This window comes from Engraulis encrasicolus, chromosome 18, assembly GCF_034702125.1.
Source record: "Engraulis encrasicolus isolate BLACKSEA-1 chromosome 18, IST_EnEncr_1.0, whole genome shotgun sequence".
In the NCBI taxonomy this organism is placed as follows: domain Eukaryota; kingdom Metazoa; phylum Chordata; class Actinopteri; order Clupeiformes; family Engraulidae; genus Engraulis; species Engraulis encrasicolus.
In genome coordinates, this window is record NC_085874.1 from 6,195,485 (window position 1) to 6,212,635 (window position 17,151).

The window sequence follows — 17,151 nt, forward strand, 5'->3', positions numbered from 1 at the left end:
ACGTGTTATCAATAACAGGCAGCATTTTTGTACATCTGAATGTTGGTTGCTAAGACCTCAACACTATTTCAAAAAACACTAACAAACAGTCCTGTTTTTCCTAGTTCCCGGACCTGTACGGTCTAGGTGATTGTGTGTGTCAGACTGTGTTTACCTGATGCGAGGATGCTGGAAGCCGTCTGTTGTACTGCTCTCCTCAAGCCCCACCCCTGTCAGGAGCTGAGACGATAAGCCCCGCCCTCTCCACTCTTCCTGCAACAATGCCAGCTGCGGAGAAAAAGGAGTTTGATTAAATCTTGATTTTATGGCATACATAGAGATAGAATCATCTCACTGTCCAGTCTGATAATCACAATCATTCCTCTTTATATACATTTAAGCAAATGATGTACCCGATTCTAGCCTCATTTTGCGAGTACATTTTAGAATCTCAGGCCAGGATTCCCCCAAACCACTCCTGAAAGGACGTTTCATCACACATAAAAAACAACTCGAAACTGCAAAGCAGGGGTGCATTTCTCAAAAGACAAGTTATTAGCATGTTAGCAACTTCAGCAGTTGCCAATGGGAAAATGCATTGAAAGCAACAAAGTAGCTAATGTAGTAAGCAACTTTGGTTTCGAGAAATGCACCCCAAATCAAGTCACAAAGTGCTGGCCTCACCTCCTCTTTGGCGTAGCTGAGCTTGTAGGCCCGCTTCACGGCCGGGTCGAAGATGGTCTGCGGCGTCCACACCTGGATCTGCAGCAGGCCCATGTTGACCCAGAAGACGCCCGACCACGCCAGCTGCACGGCGCCGCCGCCGGCAGCGCTGCGCACGCGGTTCTGCACGTACTGCTGCATGCAGGTGATCAGGGTGTCCAGGAAGCCCTCGGGCAGCAGGTTGTCGGGCAGGCCCTCGCGCAGCGTGGTCTGGACCTCCTGCGCGGCCGCCACCGGGTCAGGGGAGGAGGAGGAGGAGGAGGAGGAGCTGCTCTCGGTGAGGCTCTCACAGCTCTCGGCGTAGCTCTCCTGGAGGGCCGGCGTGGGGAGCAGGTCGGCCAGCGACTGCAGCTGCCGGCGGAGAACCAGGCCCTGCAGTCGGCAGTCAGTTCGTCTGAGGAGAGAGAGAGAGAGAGAGAGAGAGAGAGAGAGAGAGAGAGAGAGAGAGAGAGAGAGAGAGAGAGAGAGAAAGAAAGACAGAGAGACAGACAGAGAGAGAGAGACAGAGACAGAGACAGAGAGAGAGAGAGAGAGAGACAGAGAGAGAGAGAGAAAGAGGAATGTTAAAATGAGGTTAATAGAACTACGGTTTGGGCAAAGTCTTTAATAAGCAAACTGGCCTTCGACTGATGAAAAGAGCCTCCAAAATACTGAACTTATCGTGAAAGGATGGTTACCTGAAGTCAGCCAGGGCAGGGAGGGCCATGCTGTCCCAGAGTACGGCCCTCAGGTCCTGCAGCTGAGACATGCGCTCCCGCCACTCCCCCAGCGTGACGCGTGACGAGGACAGGAAGGCCGTCCCCGAGGGGTCCCACCGACACCCCGACTCACAGTTGCTCAAAATACCCAGCATGCACTTGGACCAGACCGCTCGACTCAGCATCCCCGGACCCTAAGGATTTAAGAAAAGATTTGGATGTATTTGCTGTGTAAAGCAATTCAAGAATAATGTGCATGCATAGTGTAGTAGTAACAGTATAGAATTCGGTTTCAATTTTTCACACACACACAAAAAAAAAACCTCATTGGTGGACATTATTTTACAGTTCAGAAAAAAAACACTCTGAAAGTGATCCCAACAATATCGCTGAGCATGCCTTTGTCGTTACATTTGATATATAAACAGCACCATTCACTGTAGTTATACCCATTTTTTAAAAGTCAAAAGTTATAGCTGCAGATATGAATGGGGCCTTTAGTTTATTATGCCTTCGCCTGACCACGGTTCTCTTTTTTAGTGTAAGCTTGGTGTGGCCATTCAAACAGATACTATACCATGCCATAAGCCCCTGCATGTACAGTTAACCAACTACATAGACTGATGCCTACCGAGTCAGCTGGCGTGAGGAGTGAGCGTGCAGGCTTGTGCTCGTCTGGGCTCAGCGGGCTCCACTTGAGCCAGCGGTCGGGGTTGGTGGTGACACTGCTGCTCCAGAAGGCCACCAGCACCTCAGACAGCAGCTCGCACCACACATACTGCAGAGCCTCCACCGGCTACAGGGAAAAACACACAGGTTTAGGGAGCGATGCATACAAAGGCTGACACTCTACTCTGTTCGGATCACGATTTTTGACCCACGGTTCGGTACATGACACAAAGATGTATTTTTTTCATTGATTAATTCCTTATTTTCCATATTTACCAGCATTACTGATACTTTTTCTTGTTGGTTCAGTATGTGCTTTATTTCTGTTCTTCCTGTGCTCATGTGGCTCTTGTGGCCCTGTGCTCAAGCACTACCACCTTAAATCATGTGGTTGTATGATGGACTGAAGGGTAACAGAACGTTGAAAGGGCGTATCACGATTCTGCCTTCTTCTTGCACCACGATAGCTAAACAATCTTGTAAGTATCTACTTTTTTCAACATAAACATCTTGTAGCAACTGGACTTTTAACGAAAACATGTGGATTAGTTAGTCAAGCTTCAGAACTGCACAAGTCACACATATCACATAGTACCATATCACTATTAACAGTACTACATTGCACTACACAATAGCCTACTATATGCAATAAATTCCTTTCAAGCTCACAAGAGTGACTCACCCGCTCGCTGCTCAGTAAGAACCAGAGAGGGTGGAGCTGCCTGATGTTGATGGGAGTGGACTGAAGACAGAAGCGGAGGTGCTGGGAGACAGCGCTGCGCACCGCATTCACACTCTCACCGTCCCTACAAGAGCATGGAGAAACGCAAAGGCTCTCAAGAAAATGACGACGTCACAGAAATACCGCATCACCTCTCTGGAGGAAAACCAAACCATATTCTACACTACAGAAACTTTACTTTGCATTCATTTAGAGTCTAAATGACTACAATAGCAAACACAAAACTTGACTAAAGCCTGCATCTTAATACCTGTGTGCAGTGCATCGCTGTGGATAAAAGTGTCAGCTAAATGTAGTGTAATGTGATGTAATGTAATGCTTGTATAACAGTGCGGGATTTTGAGAGAGTTGCAGAAGGGCTGCAGTGACCCTCAGCTGGTTAGACTGGAAAGGGATCTAATGTAAAACACCAGTAATATAATCTAATGTAAAGTAAAGTGATGTGATGTGTAATATAATATAATATAATATAATGTGATGTAATATTTGTGTTTACGAGGGTGAGAAGGAGGGTTGCAGCAGGTCTGCCGTGACCCTCAGCTGGTTGGATTGTATTGTAATCTAATGTAGTATACCAGTAATATAATGTTAAGTGATGTGATGTAATGTGTTGTAATGTGATGTAATATTTGTTTACCCGGGTGAAATGGGGGTTGAGTTGCAGCAGGTCTGCAGTGACTCTCAGCTGGTTGGACTGTAATATGATCTAATGTCATGTAATCTGTCATGTAATAATGTAAAGTGATGTGATGTGATATACTGTAATGTGATGTAATATTTGTTTACGAGGGTGAGAAGGAGGGTTGCAGCAGGTCTGCCGTGACCCTCAGCTGGTTGGACTGTATTGTAATCTAATGTAGTATACCAGTAATGTAATGTTAAGTGATGTGATTGTAATGTGATGTCATATCTGTTTACCCGTGTGAGATGGAGAGTTGCAGCAGGTCTGCCGTGACCCTCAGCTGGTTGGACTGTAATATGATCTAATGTCATGTAATCTGTCATGTAATAATGTAAAGTGATGTGATGTGATATACTGTAATGTGATGTAATATTTGTTTACCCGGGTGAGATGGAGAGTTGCAGCAGGTCTGCCGTGACCCTCAGCTGGTTGAGGATGGCCAGCTGCTCCAGTACCGGCCAGAGCTGAGCGCGGCGAGCCAGCTGCACCAGCACCTCCCGGCAGGGTGGGGGCGCACTCTGCTCCTCGTGCCGCGATTCGGGGCCCGAGTCCAGCACGCCGCAGGAGGCCAGGCGGCTCTGCTGCTGCTCCACGCAGGACACCAGCCTCTCCAGGACCCCTGCAACAAGTGCAAACGCAAACATTCATTGGACGGTCGAATACTAAAGGTTAGCCTGGGAAATCCCATGCTGCTTTGCACAATCGTTCCGATCTGAAAGACAGCATGGAATCTGTACCCAGAGAACGGACAAGATCGGTGCCTACAATCATAGAGCAGGGAATGGAAGAAAGACGGTGACAGCAGCTTGTTTGAATAGATAAAACTGGCTATGGCTGGCTATGGCTGCGTATGCCAAATGATACACATCTGTAACGCCCAATAAACAGACGTTGTCAATCGTAAACTACACACCCCCTACAGCATTTACAGGAGGCAGGTCTCCAAACCTTATCTCACTTGTGATTAGGTCTGGTAATAACCAGGCAAACCAAAGGTCTAGGCTTGGAAGGACACAGGGTTTGAGAGGGCTTCACTCGAACAGCTTTTGCTTTCCTTAAGAGCACTGCCCAAAAAGTCACACCTGATCTCAGCCGCGATGTAACAGCGTGGTGTAATACACATGCATGCTGCACACTGCACAGCACCACTGATATCTAGAATAACAGTAAGTGATGGGGCTAAAGAGCATTGTTTAGAGGTCATTAATGCTGTGCAGTGCTGTACAGATCGAGTAGAGTAGAGTAGAGTAGAGTACTTGTCTTATTCCAGAAGGAAATTAAGGTGTCTGTCAGCTTACATACAGTAAATTCAAAAATATAATTCCATTGCTCAATTGGTTAGAGCAGTGGTTCCCAACCAGGGGTACGTTTACCACTAGGGGTACGCGAGCACACTGCAGGAGGTACGTGGAAAAATGTAGTTTTAACAAATATATGGAGCTTAGTTACATTGGGATAGAGAAAGCGATATAGAACTTGACTTAGGGGGTACTCATGGCACAACGAAAAGGGTTGGGGGTACACGAGACAAAAAAGGTTGGGAAACACTGGTTTAGAGTAAGAAAATGGATAGCTGTTTGCCATTACCTGATTGCTGTGGTTCCAGCTGGTGGTTGGCCTTGAGGACCAGGCCCAAGGCCTCCAGCAGGCTCTCCTTGGAGTCCAGCCCCAGCACGGCCCCCTGCAGCCGGGCCATCTCCTGCCTCCAGAGCGACGACGAGCTGTCCAGACGCAGGTCCTCCACGTTTAATGCCTTGGTGAGCACGCGCAGCTGGGAGGCGCACTCGGCTACTGAGTCCAGCTGGAGGAACGGCGGACAGAGGTCAAAGGTCATGCTTCCAACAGCGCAATGCTAGTTTCACAAAATCATTAGCATTCCACAATAATTCAAACGTATTAATACTGACATGGAAAAGTGCACTTGTACTTGTAAACGCCATGTGAAATTGGATGTAACACGTGAATCAGCCTGAAAATCTGCTTACGCATTATGGACTGACACATTTTTAATTTTCAGCGCATCTGTAACTTTTCAGATTTTCACATGTGCAAGGATTCAGAGGGAAATCTATGGAAGTCTAAGTCTGGTACTTCCCATACCCGCTGGTAGAATGTGGGTGCTCCATGGCTTAAGTGCCCTCGAGCAAGGCATCTTCCACCTACGCAACTTGTCTTGGATGCAATGTGAAGTAATGTAATGTAACGTTTTGCAGGGGTTTTTTTTACCTTGAATGGCAGTGGCTTTCCTAAAGTCTTCTGAATGCCCTTCAGTGCAGAGGCTACTGAGGCAGAGCTGGAGAGGGTGTTTTGGATGGCTGTGGAGATAGACTGCATCTCTTGCTGCCCTCTGTCACACACATGACAAAGAACACCGTTAGATTAGTTACTAAAAGGCTATGAGACCGCAAAAACCATGGAGCCCATGCCTTCAGTCTCTTGTGGATGAAGCAACATATTACACATTATATTACACTACAGTTGTGCACAGAATAATAGCAGTGACTTTGCAAAGTGAGTAAATGTCAAGATTCTTCAAATAAATTGCACTTTCGTGAGAAAAAAATGCATTGGGGACACAGCAAATTTCAAAGCAAGAAAATTGGGAAAAAATTACATTTTAAAATATTTCACAAAAAGTGAAGAAATGATGTCTGTCTTCGAAAACTCAAAAAAATTCTGTACAAACTAACAAATTCTTGGAAATTCAACTTTGCTGAGCATCCTAAACTAATACCGGTATGTTGTTGCATAACCACAACATTGCATTTCTTCACTTTCTGTGAAATACCATAAAGTAGAGAATTATGTTCCCCAATTTTCTTGCTTTGAAATAGAATGCACAGTGAATGTGCAGTGTCCCCAATGCATTTTTTCTCAAGAAAGTAAAATATACTTTTTTTTTGTTACTTTGTGACTTACAGTGAGTCCAATATGTATTTGATCCCTTGCTGATTTTGCCTGTTTGCCCACTAATAAAGACATGATCAGTCTATAAATTTATGATAATATGTATTCAAACATGGAGAGACAGAATATCAAAAAGAAATTCCAGAAAATAACTTAAAATAATATATTTTAATTTATTTGTATTTAATTTAGGGTAATAAGTATTTGACCCCTCTAGCTAAAGAAGATAAAGTGCTTTGTGGCAAAGCCCTAGTTTTCTAGCACTGAGGTTAGATGCTTCTTTTAGTTAATGACAATGTTTGTGCGTATAGTAGAAACTATTTTTGCCCATTTCTCTTTGCACATTATCTCTAAAACATAAATAGTTTGTGGCTGTAGCTTGGCAAATGGGAGGTTCAGTTCTCTCCATAGAATTACTATAGGGTTAATATATGGAGACTGTCTAGGCCACTTCACGACTTTAATATGCTTCTTATTGAGCCACTCCTTCGTTGCTTTGACTGTATGTTGTGTATTATTGTCATGTTGGGAGATCCAACAATGGCCCACCCATCAGTGTAGTGGTGGAGCGAAGGACGTTTGCACTCAGGACTGCACATTACATGTCTCCCTCCATCCATTCATTGACGATGTGAAGTTGTCCTGTGCCTTGGCCAGACAAACACCCTCAAACCATAATGATACCACTCTCATGCATGATGGTGAGGAGGGTGTTCTTGGGATCATAGACAGCAGTACTCTTTCTCAAAACACATTGAATTGTGATAAGGCCAAACAGCTTGATTTTGGTTTCATCTGACTACAGCACCTCCTTATCATATCCTAAACCAGTCTGATGTCCGTTGGCAAACCTCAAGTGGGACTGCGCAGGTTCCTTCTGAAGTAGAGGTACCATGTGTGCACTACAGGATTTTAAACCTCTGTGGCATTAAGTGCTACCAGTAGTTTTCTCAGTGATTTTGGTCCCAGTAGCTTTGATATCATTGCCTAGTTCATCCCGTATAGCTCTAGGGTGATTTATTTCTGTTCTCATGATTATCAAATCCCTACAAAAGGTCAAATCTTGTATAGAACCCCAGACAGGCTGATGGATAGTCATTTTGTATTCCTCACATTTTGGAAGAAATGCATCAACAGCTGGGTCATTAATACCCAGTCTCTTTCTTGTGGTTTTGCAGCCCATTTAATCTTTGTTTAGGTCTAAAATCGTGTCCCTGATATCATTTGGCCACTCTTTAGTCTTTCCCATGCTGGTGAGGTTGGAGTGTGACTGATTCACTCATACTATGGACTGATTCTGCTGATTCAATGTGTCTTTTATGCATGTTAGTATGTACAGGTGTCTTTAATTCAGATGACAAGTTGATCGGAAGTGCCCATCTGGTCTGTGGGCCCGGAACTGTAATCAGTTGGCAGGGGATCAAATACTTATTTTGCTCGATGAAATGGAAATAAATTAATATATATTCTCTTCAGTTAATTTCTGGATTTTCTTTTTGATATTCTGTCTCTCCATATTAGAATACATATTATCATAACATTTATTGACTGATCATGTCTTTGTTAGTAGGCAAACCAACAAAATCAGCAAGGGATCAAATACATATTGGACTCACTGTATGTGACCCACAAAAGTTGTCAGTACTGGATGACAAAAGACAGTGTGTGTTCCTTACTCATAGCTTCCATCTCCCATGAGCAGCTGAGGAAGCCTGAGGATGAGGTGCTTGTGGACCCACTGCCAGTGCAGAGACAAAACACACACGCCACGCGTGTCTGCCGCCAGGGAGTTACACACGTCCCAGAAACGATCCCTCCACTGCAGCAGCTGCAGGATCTGTTGGCATACACAAATGAATAGTAAAAACAGTGGCGATGTGGAGAATGTTCGCTGAAGACTACATCTCAATTTCGCACAAAGCCTAGCTCTGCTCTCCCTGCTCCTCCAAACATGAGGTTGAACTAACAGTACTAATTGTTTAAAAAACATAACTAGAAGGAGAGCTTGGGAGGACTTCTCACATTTCTTGCTTCACTCAGTGTTTTCCATAGACCAAGTAGCATTGTGTGGAGCTACGTAATCTGAATCGGAGGCATTCCCCACCACAAAGAAAGTGCTGATTCATTGACATGTATGCAGGAGGAGTGTTGATCTATGGTAATCTGGTTTCATTCTGTGGTGCTGCGCCACAGATTGGTCTATTCGTGGAAAAACACTGCATCAAATGTGTCTCCTATGCGATGAAGCTAGCCATTGGATGTGTGGCACTCTTGCTATTAATTCACACAGTTCAGTTTTCTACACAGACCTCGAACATGAGGTGATCGGAGATGTAGGGCTGGCCAGTCTGCAGGGCCTGCAGCACGAAGGAATCCCATTGGTCGAAGAAGGAGCGCAGATGCACCAGCACGGGGTGCGGCAGGTGGCTGATGTCGACGGTGCCTGAAAAAGACCACATTACATTGCACTGTGTTAAGTTGTGTTGTGTTACACTGTGTTGGGTTACATTGTGTTGTGTTACATAACGTTGTGCTGCATTACGTTGGGTTACATTGAGTTACTTATTACATTCAGTGTTTCCCGCAGAATTTTCGCTATTCAGGCTGTTTGGGGATTAGCCGGTAACTGGAGACACGAGACTATCGTCTTTGTAAAGGATATTTTGTACAGTTTCATGTGATAACATGAAACCACTCCAAAAGTATAAATTTTTAGAGAAGAAACATTCGAAGTTACATTCACAATACAACATCTTTTCAGGGGACCTAGTAAAGGGGGTAAGCGTTTGTTGTCAAGGTGGCTGCCTTAAAGTGCTGAAGGAACTCTGATTACGTCGCATTATGCCGTGTCCAGACCAAGAGCAAACTATGCTGCCTGGTAGCGTGGGTAACAGAAGAAGTTTCGCCTTGAATTCGCTGTATTCGCTCGAGACGCAGCATTGACATGTTTGATTCAGCTAATCACATAACGGCTCTGGCTTGACAGCCTGGGACATGCGGAGATATGAACGTTCCGATTGGTTTTCGCCGAACAGCGTCAGCGCGAATTCGCCTGCGATTAGATTTACCGTAGTTTAATCATCAAAATTCGCTCTGGTCGCGCAAGAAGCTTCGCTCCTGGCGAATTCGCTTTGGTAGCGCAGGTTGCGTGCCCTCCATAGAGAAATAATGACTTCAGTCGCTTCGTTCGCTCCGTTCGCTCCTGGTCTGTACACGGCATTACACTTAGATGATGCTTTTGTTCAGACTGGTTTTGTCCATGTGTTTTGAGAGGTCTAGATATCTCTGATAGGTTTAGGTCAGTTACAGTCAACCTATTCCTTGAGGGTTGTGCACCCCCAGGTTGAACACCTCGGAACCATCAGTGTAAACATTTCAAGGAATCCATAATGAAAAGCAAAACAAACGAAACAACAGGTTAACTGATTCACCCTAAAGTAGAAGGGAGGAACCCTGGGCTTACCTTTAGAATAAGCAGTGGCTAGTCTCAGAGCGCTGTTGTGCGGAGATGCGTTTCCTGCCATGGCTCCAATGGCAGCCCGCTCCTCTCTGTCCATCAGTAGTATAATCCTGAAAGAAACACACAAGACACCGTCGTGATATAGCTACTGATACATCTCAGTCATTTCCATGCGATATCCAGGGTGGGCCAAAAAGGGTTGGAATATTTTAAATGCTTATGGTTAGGTTTAGTAAAAAAAAAAAAGCACAAAAACAGAGACACAGAGCTTAGAGGCATACTCATACCTGTTTGCAACAGCATTCAGAGCATCCATAAACTCCATGTATCTTTCTTCATCCTCAAAATTGCACGTGTTGGCCAGGATGTCCAGATACTGTTTGTTCCATCGCATATCCACCATGATTCTGTAGTCATCTGGAAAGGAGACAAAATGTCCACCACAGCAGTTCAAGTCAACTTGGCTTATGTGTAGGGTTGGGAAACAGTTACAAAGGGACAGCCTACAGTAAGTTCAACTAAGGGGCCCTTCTGGGTTCTGGGAAGAAAAAAAAGGTCTGCCATAGTTTTCAATCCCAATAGCGTTCCTATAGTGAAAGCCCATTGGGAAACTCCAACTCCCATTGTCATTGTGACACAGCACTCCACAGCACACAAGTGAACACTGCACACTGCACACAACGAAATTGCATTTATGCCTCACCCGTGCAAGGGGGCAGCCCTCAATGGCGCCCCATGGGGAGCAGTGCGGTGGGACGGTACCATGCTCAGGGTACCTCAGTCATGGAGGAGGATGGGGGAGAGCACTGGTTGATTACTCCCCCCACCAACCTGGCGGGTCGGGAGTCGAACCGGCAACCTCTGGGATGCAAGTCTGACGCCCTAACCGCTCACCCATGACTGCCCTATAAATTGCTAGTGTGTGAACCTTGATACCCTTGACTGACTTTTTCATTAATTTCATTTTCAATTGGTCTAGTCAATATCAGTTGGAGTAGAGGGCTGGTGTGGCTGCACATAAGTGAATAAAATTAGAAGCTTTGCATATTCTGCTTTTATCATCCTTAGTGGATAAATGAGGATCTTGCCTCCTCTATGTTTGTCTGTGTCTCTTAATTGATGGTTTTCAGATATAGAAGTTGATTTTCTTGACTGCATACCTGTGCTGTGTGGCTGCAGCAGCTCTGTGAGGCTCTTGCCCTTGACGGCAAGCTTACTACTGAACACGGCTTTCAGCGCTCGGGTCCCAGCTTCCAACTGGAGCAACACTGAATCTGAGGAAAGAGAATTCATGTTAATAATCAGGGAACACTCAGGGCAATAGGGTACATGTGTATCGCTCTTAAATGATCATGCTCTGCACTGGTTTGAGTTAACCGTCAATGTTTCCTGACAGAGTGAACATGAACAGAAGGCAGCTAATGTGCTTCTGTTGTACATGACTCTGTAGTTACCAAATCTTCAGCGTGCCAAAGCATGGCATGGTAATGATATGACCTACTGAGCTGTGAAGGACTGTAACACGGAAACAGCATAGTACTGTTGCTCTGGACGGCAACATTTTTTCCAACAAATCTGGCTCATATGGCATTGACTGCACATCAACTGACTGAACACGATTCACTGACATAACAGACAACCACAAAATTAATTCATGAGTGATACAATGGCACTGTTAACAAAGTCATCATTACTGTTCACACGGACGTCAAATCCAGCTGGCACATTAAGCTACAATACTTAATCCAGGCACTCGGGTAGATGTACGAAGTCCAGACAGGTACTCCTTTCTTACCCAAACAAGAATGGATTACATTCAGGGCTCTAAATTAGCACCATCCAACCGGCCAAATGCTCAAGGAAATTCAGTTTGGCTGGTAAACCCAATTTACTGGCCACTTCGACACATTAATGAGTGTGTGCTTGGCTTGCAAGATTATCATCTACAAACCATTTTGGCTTTTGACAAAAAAAAGTTAATTTAGAGCCCTGATTACATTGCAAAGCCCTGCTAATTGAGTGCGGCCACCAACCTGGTGCGTGCTTGAAACTCTTGGCCAGGTGGGAGAGCCAGGTGGTGCGCAGGATCCAGTCGCTGTGGGAGGCCCTCTCAGTCAGGACCCGCACGGCCGTGGGCAGCAGGTGGAGGGCGTCCTCGGCGCCCACCTCCGCCACACTGCCCGTGAACACCTGGCCCTCGTGGAACACCCCGATCTGCATCGCCCGCTGCAGGTCCGTCAGGCTCAGGGGTCGACTCCTGGAAAGAGAGACAGTACATGACATGGCTTAGCTGACTGACACATATTATCCAAAGCTCAAACTACACGACTATCAGCCCGATTCTCGGCTGGCAACCTCCCTTACGACAATCAGTGGAACATCACAAGCAATTGTCGGGCAAGCGATCATCGCAAGCGATCATCGCAGGCGATCATCGCAGGCGATCATCGCAGGCGATCATCGCAAGATTTCCTTGTCGTGTGCGATGTTCTAAGGGAGAATTTTGCCGATCACAAATCGTAGAACACTGTTTCATATTTACAACTTGAAACAGAACGTTGGGCATTGTCTCTGTGTTTCAGATCAGAGATCAGATTGACAGTTCCGATTCTCTTCTAGTTTGTAGCACAAACCGACTTCAAAATCGAACACAAAATTGGGAGTTTTGTGTGCTCTCCTCTACCACATGCAAGAGGGCTGCGCCACCAGCACCCCAAGTAAGCAGTGCATTGGGATGGTACCATGTTCATGGTACCACAGTCATGGAGAAGAATGGGGGAGAGCACTGGTTAATTACTCCCCCTAATTGCTTACCCACCATGACTACCCATAAACATTTCAAGTTTTAGTCACGCAGTCTGGCGTCACCGCCGTTACCTTTTCCCCTGTAGGCTGATGGTGTTGAGGCAGTAGGTCAGCACCTGCCCGTCCCGCAGCACGTTGGAGAAGCAGGAGTCCTCGGTGGAGAAGAGCGCCGTGGGGATGCTGTCGGGCCACACGGCGGCACACAGCAGCCCGTTGCCCCAGTCCTCCGCATCCAGCACCGACAGCTGACGCTCAATAACCTCCTGGGCCAGCTGCAGAGAGAAGGACATGACACATGAGGGTTGTTGGATTATGGCTGATGATCATGCATCGACTACAGTTGTGTTTCTCTTAGGGGTGGGCATAGATTAATTTTTTTAATCTAGATTAATCTCACTGTAATTATGAAATTAATCTAAATTAATCTAGATTAATCTATATCAAAATGGCTCATTCAGAATAGGCACGCTAGCGAAATAATGACGAAAAAAAAACGGGTTTCTTAAGATGGCGCATTAGAGAAGAGCTCATCTCTTTTTTCCAAAATGCATCTCATCATCAAAAAAATGATTGATATTTGGTGATGAAAAAAAATCACTGCAATATTTGAAAAGTGTTTCGAATATGTTAGGAAGCATTTACAGTCCTAATATACTGACATTTCAAAATGAACAGTGCTATAAATTGTAGAGGCAAATACAGATAAAACTATCAAACATTTAGACTATTTAAACAAAATGACCTCAACAATTCAACCTTTCTAATGGGCAGAGAGAGAGAGAGAGAGAGAGAGAGAGAGAGAGAGAGAGAGAGAGAGAGAGAGAGAGAGAGTGAGAGAGAGAGAGAGAGAATGAATCTGCCACTGACTGTTAAAAAGGGCAGCGGCTCCTTTAGAGAGGGAGGAGCTGCGCAGCAGATACAGCAAAGTCAGAGTCAGGCTACTAGATTTCTAGAGCTAGTTCTAGACCCTAAAGCACTGGCCCACATATCGATTTGGCCTAATCCTGACAGTTGTTCTCTGCGTTAGAATGCCAGCGGAGTTACAACTCCAAATGAATTCAGTTTGCAAAAAAAAAGTCAAGCGCGACGACCGCGAGGTGTATTACCGTCTGACATGAGTCGCAAATGCGCGATCATAACACAAACATTCAGCGAGAGTAGATAGCCTATTGACAGTTTCAGTTTGACAATCTTCAAAATGTATATCACACGGAATGTTTTGCAATTATGGCACAGGCAAGATTTTTGGAACAGGACTGTTGTTTGTGTTCCATGCAATGCGTGAGGAAATGTAGGCTATGTCGGGCTGGTACACAATAATGTCTGCTTCACCTCAAACAATAACGTCTCTCTAGTATACCACTTATGAAAAAGCACTAAAACAACACCTACCACGGCAGAGGGATTAATGTTTCCAACATGCAAACACTGTTCATATTTAGTAGGTCTGCTGAGCAACAGTGGGGAGGCGAAGCGACTGGAGGGCAGTCTGAAAGCGTCTGTCAATCGAACGCTATGGTGAAGCGCATCCCCAAACCCCAAAATCCATATTTTGAGAATAGATTAACGTGCGACATTTTCTTTGTCGGGCGATAAGAGTCTCACATTATCGCAGCACGTTAACGTCGATAACGACCCACCACTAGTTTCTCTACACACACGCCCCAGAGATCCAGACAACTGCGCTACTCAAAATACAACTCAATGTCGATGTCAATTTATTTATGAAGCACTCCACACACACACAAAAACAACTTGATGTAGAAAAAAACTAAAATCAGAATGCTGTGCACTGCGATTCTACAGGAGGAGTCAACACCAGGTTCAGAAAGTAAAACCCCTGCCACAAATTTGTTCCGGCCAGTCAGCAGATCCGAATGGGTAGTTTAGACAGGTTAAGTCTGTGCTACTACCACACCACTGCAATAATAACATGGTTGTAGTGGTTTTTATCAGCAGTTGGAAGTTGATTGTTTTCCGCCAATTTTGGTGGGATTTTGTCCCCATGCCGGGCAGCAGTGCCACTTTTAGGGGCGGGACAACGGAGATGCATAGCCCCAGGCGCCAGTTATTGTAGGATCGCCACTGGTTATGTCAGGGACATAGTAGCAAATTGTGAGCCCTATGTGCAATCAGCGCCAATGGACCCTCCCAGCCATGTATCTACATAAACTGGACAGTGTGTGGGCCCCCTATATAGATGGGGCCCTGGTGACTCACACTTTAACCCCCTGTACGACACCCCTGAAGGGAGAGACAGGGGCATAGCAGCAAATGGTGAGCCCTATGGGCAATCAGTGCCAATGGACCCTCCCAGCCATGTATCTACATAAATTGGCTTCTTGTGGGGCCCCCTATATACAAGTGCCCCTGGTGACTCACACTTTACCCCCCTGTACGACACCACTGGATCATGTATAAAGTACCTTCTGGCTGGCGGTGGTGCGCTGGCTAAGAGAGTAGGCCTCCCCACAGGCCTGTAGCAGGGCGCTGGGCAGGTCCACGCCCCTCTGGAGCTGGCTCGACAGCAGGGTAGCAGCATGGAAGAGAGACGAGACCGACGACGCTGGCGAATCTGGTAAGGACAAACCAAAAGGTTTTTAATGCATTGGAGAAATATGCATAGGACTATTGAGACCTGAGTTGTACTGTACAAATGAACACTATAAACAACACTTTGCTTGTCTCATAGAGGCAAATCACAAGTATTTGTAATTGCAAAAAAACAAGTCTGACAGGTGGACAAAGATGCGTCCGTCAATGCACTGTCGTCCTGTGGAGGCAATGACAATTTGAAGAATGCGTTTCAGACGGACAGATTCAATGGTTTTCATTTTAGTTTGTAGGCTATATCTCTAGTCACATATCAGCACCACTTTGGAATGTACTGTGTTTGATCCTGCACATATTTTTTTTAACATAGGGCGCCTTAAATAATGCAACAGAGCTGCATCTCAGTATCTTTCTAACCCCAGATTGTGGTTTTGATCTCGGCGTGGATGGACATGAGCAGGTCGCACACGCAGTCTCCGATCACCCCCGTGGAGTGGAGGAGGGTCTTCAGGTCCTGCATGTCCCAGCACAGCGCCTCGTGCTCCCCAGGGATGTAGATCTCCACACCCCGGTTACGCATGGCCCGGGAGATCTCTCCATGGATGGGATCCATCGCCAGGAAAAGCCTGTGGGGACCACACACGGCTCATGATAAACTCATGTGCATTTACAGATAAGTTTCATTAACATACTTAAAGGCCACACTAGAGACTACTTACTACACAGCTCACGTACTGAAGTCAGGTGCACTGATAATAAAGCTTGAGACTCCTTCTTCCACAGAAATGAACATATTTATTGGGCATAGTAATGGTGTTGATGCATGGTAACTCTTTTATTGGGTATAGTATATTTGCCATACTTATTGAGCTCGGGAAGGGCTGGAAAATTGCCAAGGTGGGATTCGAACCTGGGTCCCCATGGGTTATGGGTACAGTTGTATTAGAGAGCCAAACGCAAACCAACACACAGCCGTACCTGAAGTTGGGGTGTGGGGCGATGCTGGGCGTGGTGCCATCGATGACGCCCCTCTCGTTGATGGTGAGGCTCCCCCCAGGCTCCAGAAGAGCATTGAGGCGGTCCAGCACTGATGCACTGCACAGAACAAAACAACAGCAAATGTCATTACAAACCACTTAACAAGCAAACACACCAGAAGAGGCAAAAGCTACAAGGAGACGCTGGACTGTTTTCATAGCAAGAGCAACACAAGCACACCACACAATGTCAATTACTTCAGTCACCGTTGTCACTTTATCGCCATTGGGTGGCATACGTCTTTTTTTATTCTTTAATACTAACACATTGGCAGGCTTATGATGAGGTCAAGGGGGAGTTGGGAGGCTTAATGATCAGGATAAGGAGGAATAGTTCGAAAAAAAAGGTTGAGAATCACAGCATGAGTGCAGTATAGGCCGACAGTAGGTCCCGACCTGCAGAAGTTGACGTTGTCCATGAGCAGCCAGTCTCCGGCCTGCAGCGCCTGCACCAGCATGCCGTCCAGCCACTCGAAGCCCCCGTGGCTCCAGCCGTCCTGCATCTGGGCCAGACGCTCCTTCAGCAGCGTGAAGTCCATCTGCAGCTTGGACATGTCTGAAAGGTGCAAAGAAGAGGAGACATGCTAATACTACCGCCTAACGATTAATACAGTTGTGAACTGGGTGCTGAATTCCACATAAAAACATACTATGCGTGTCCTCGCCTATAAAGACCTTGAACTTGGTGTTGAATTTCTGCAGCAGTAAAATGAAGACCTCCAGTTTGCTCAGTGCCTCAAAGCTAACTGAACTCAAGCTAACTACACTTGATAACAGACAAAAATGCTATATAAATGTAAGCAAGCATTGCTAATGCTTAGCCGCTTTTTTTAGAAAGTGCGCTCAACTCCCAACGGTTTCTTACAAGGTCTTCGGGTGCGAGCAAACAGCAAAGT

The 17,151-nt window shown here is 45.8% G+C and overlaps 1 protein-coding gene across 1 annotated transcript in view; it reads right to left on the reverse strand.

Moving 5' to 3' along the window:
• Positions 1-17,151, reverse strand: part of mdn1 (midasin AAA ATPase 1) — an 89,985-nt gene that overhangs the window by 33,232 nt on the left and 39,602 nt on the right. The window contains exons 44-62 of the mRNA XM_063222870.1: positions 16,652-16,811; positions 16,197-16,313; positions 15,636-15,844; positions 15,092-15,240; positions 12,738-12,937; positions 11,894-12,117; positions 11,021-11,134; positions 10,148-10,277; positions 9,864-9,970; positions 8,710-8,843; positions 8,077-8,237; positions 5,720-5,840; positions 5,081-5,294; positions 3,875-4,112; positions 2,752-2,875; positions 2,032-2,196; positions 1,380-1,594; positions 664-1,096; positions 155-267 (exon numbers count right to left, since the gene is read on the reverse strand). Coding sequence (XP_063078940.1) covers positions 155-267; positions 664-1,096; positions 1,380-1,594; positions 2,032-2,196; positions 2,752-2,875; positions 3,875-4,112; positions 5,081-5,294; positions 5,720-5,840; positions 8,077-8,237; positions 8,710-8,843; positions 9,864-9,970; positions 10,148-10,277; positions 11,021-11,134; positions 11,894-12,117; positions 12,738-12,937; positions 15,092-15,240; positions 15,636-15,844; positions 16,197-16,313; positions 16,652-16,811 — 3,328 coding nt within the window. The remainder of the gene's footprint in view (positions 1-154; positions 268-663; positions 1,097-1,379; positions 1,595-2,031; positions 2,197-2,751; positions 2,876-3,874; positions 4,113-5,080; positions 5,295-5,719; positions 5,841-8,076; positions 8,238-8,709; positions 8,844-9,863; positions 9,971-10,147; positions 10,278-11,020; positions 11,135-11,893; positions 12,118-12,737; positions 12,938-15,091; positions 15,241-15,635; positions 15,845-16,196; positions 16,314-16,651; positions 16,812-17,151) is intronic.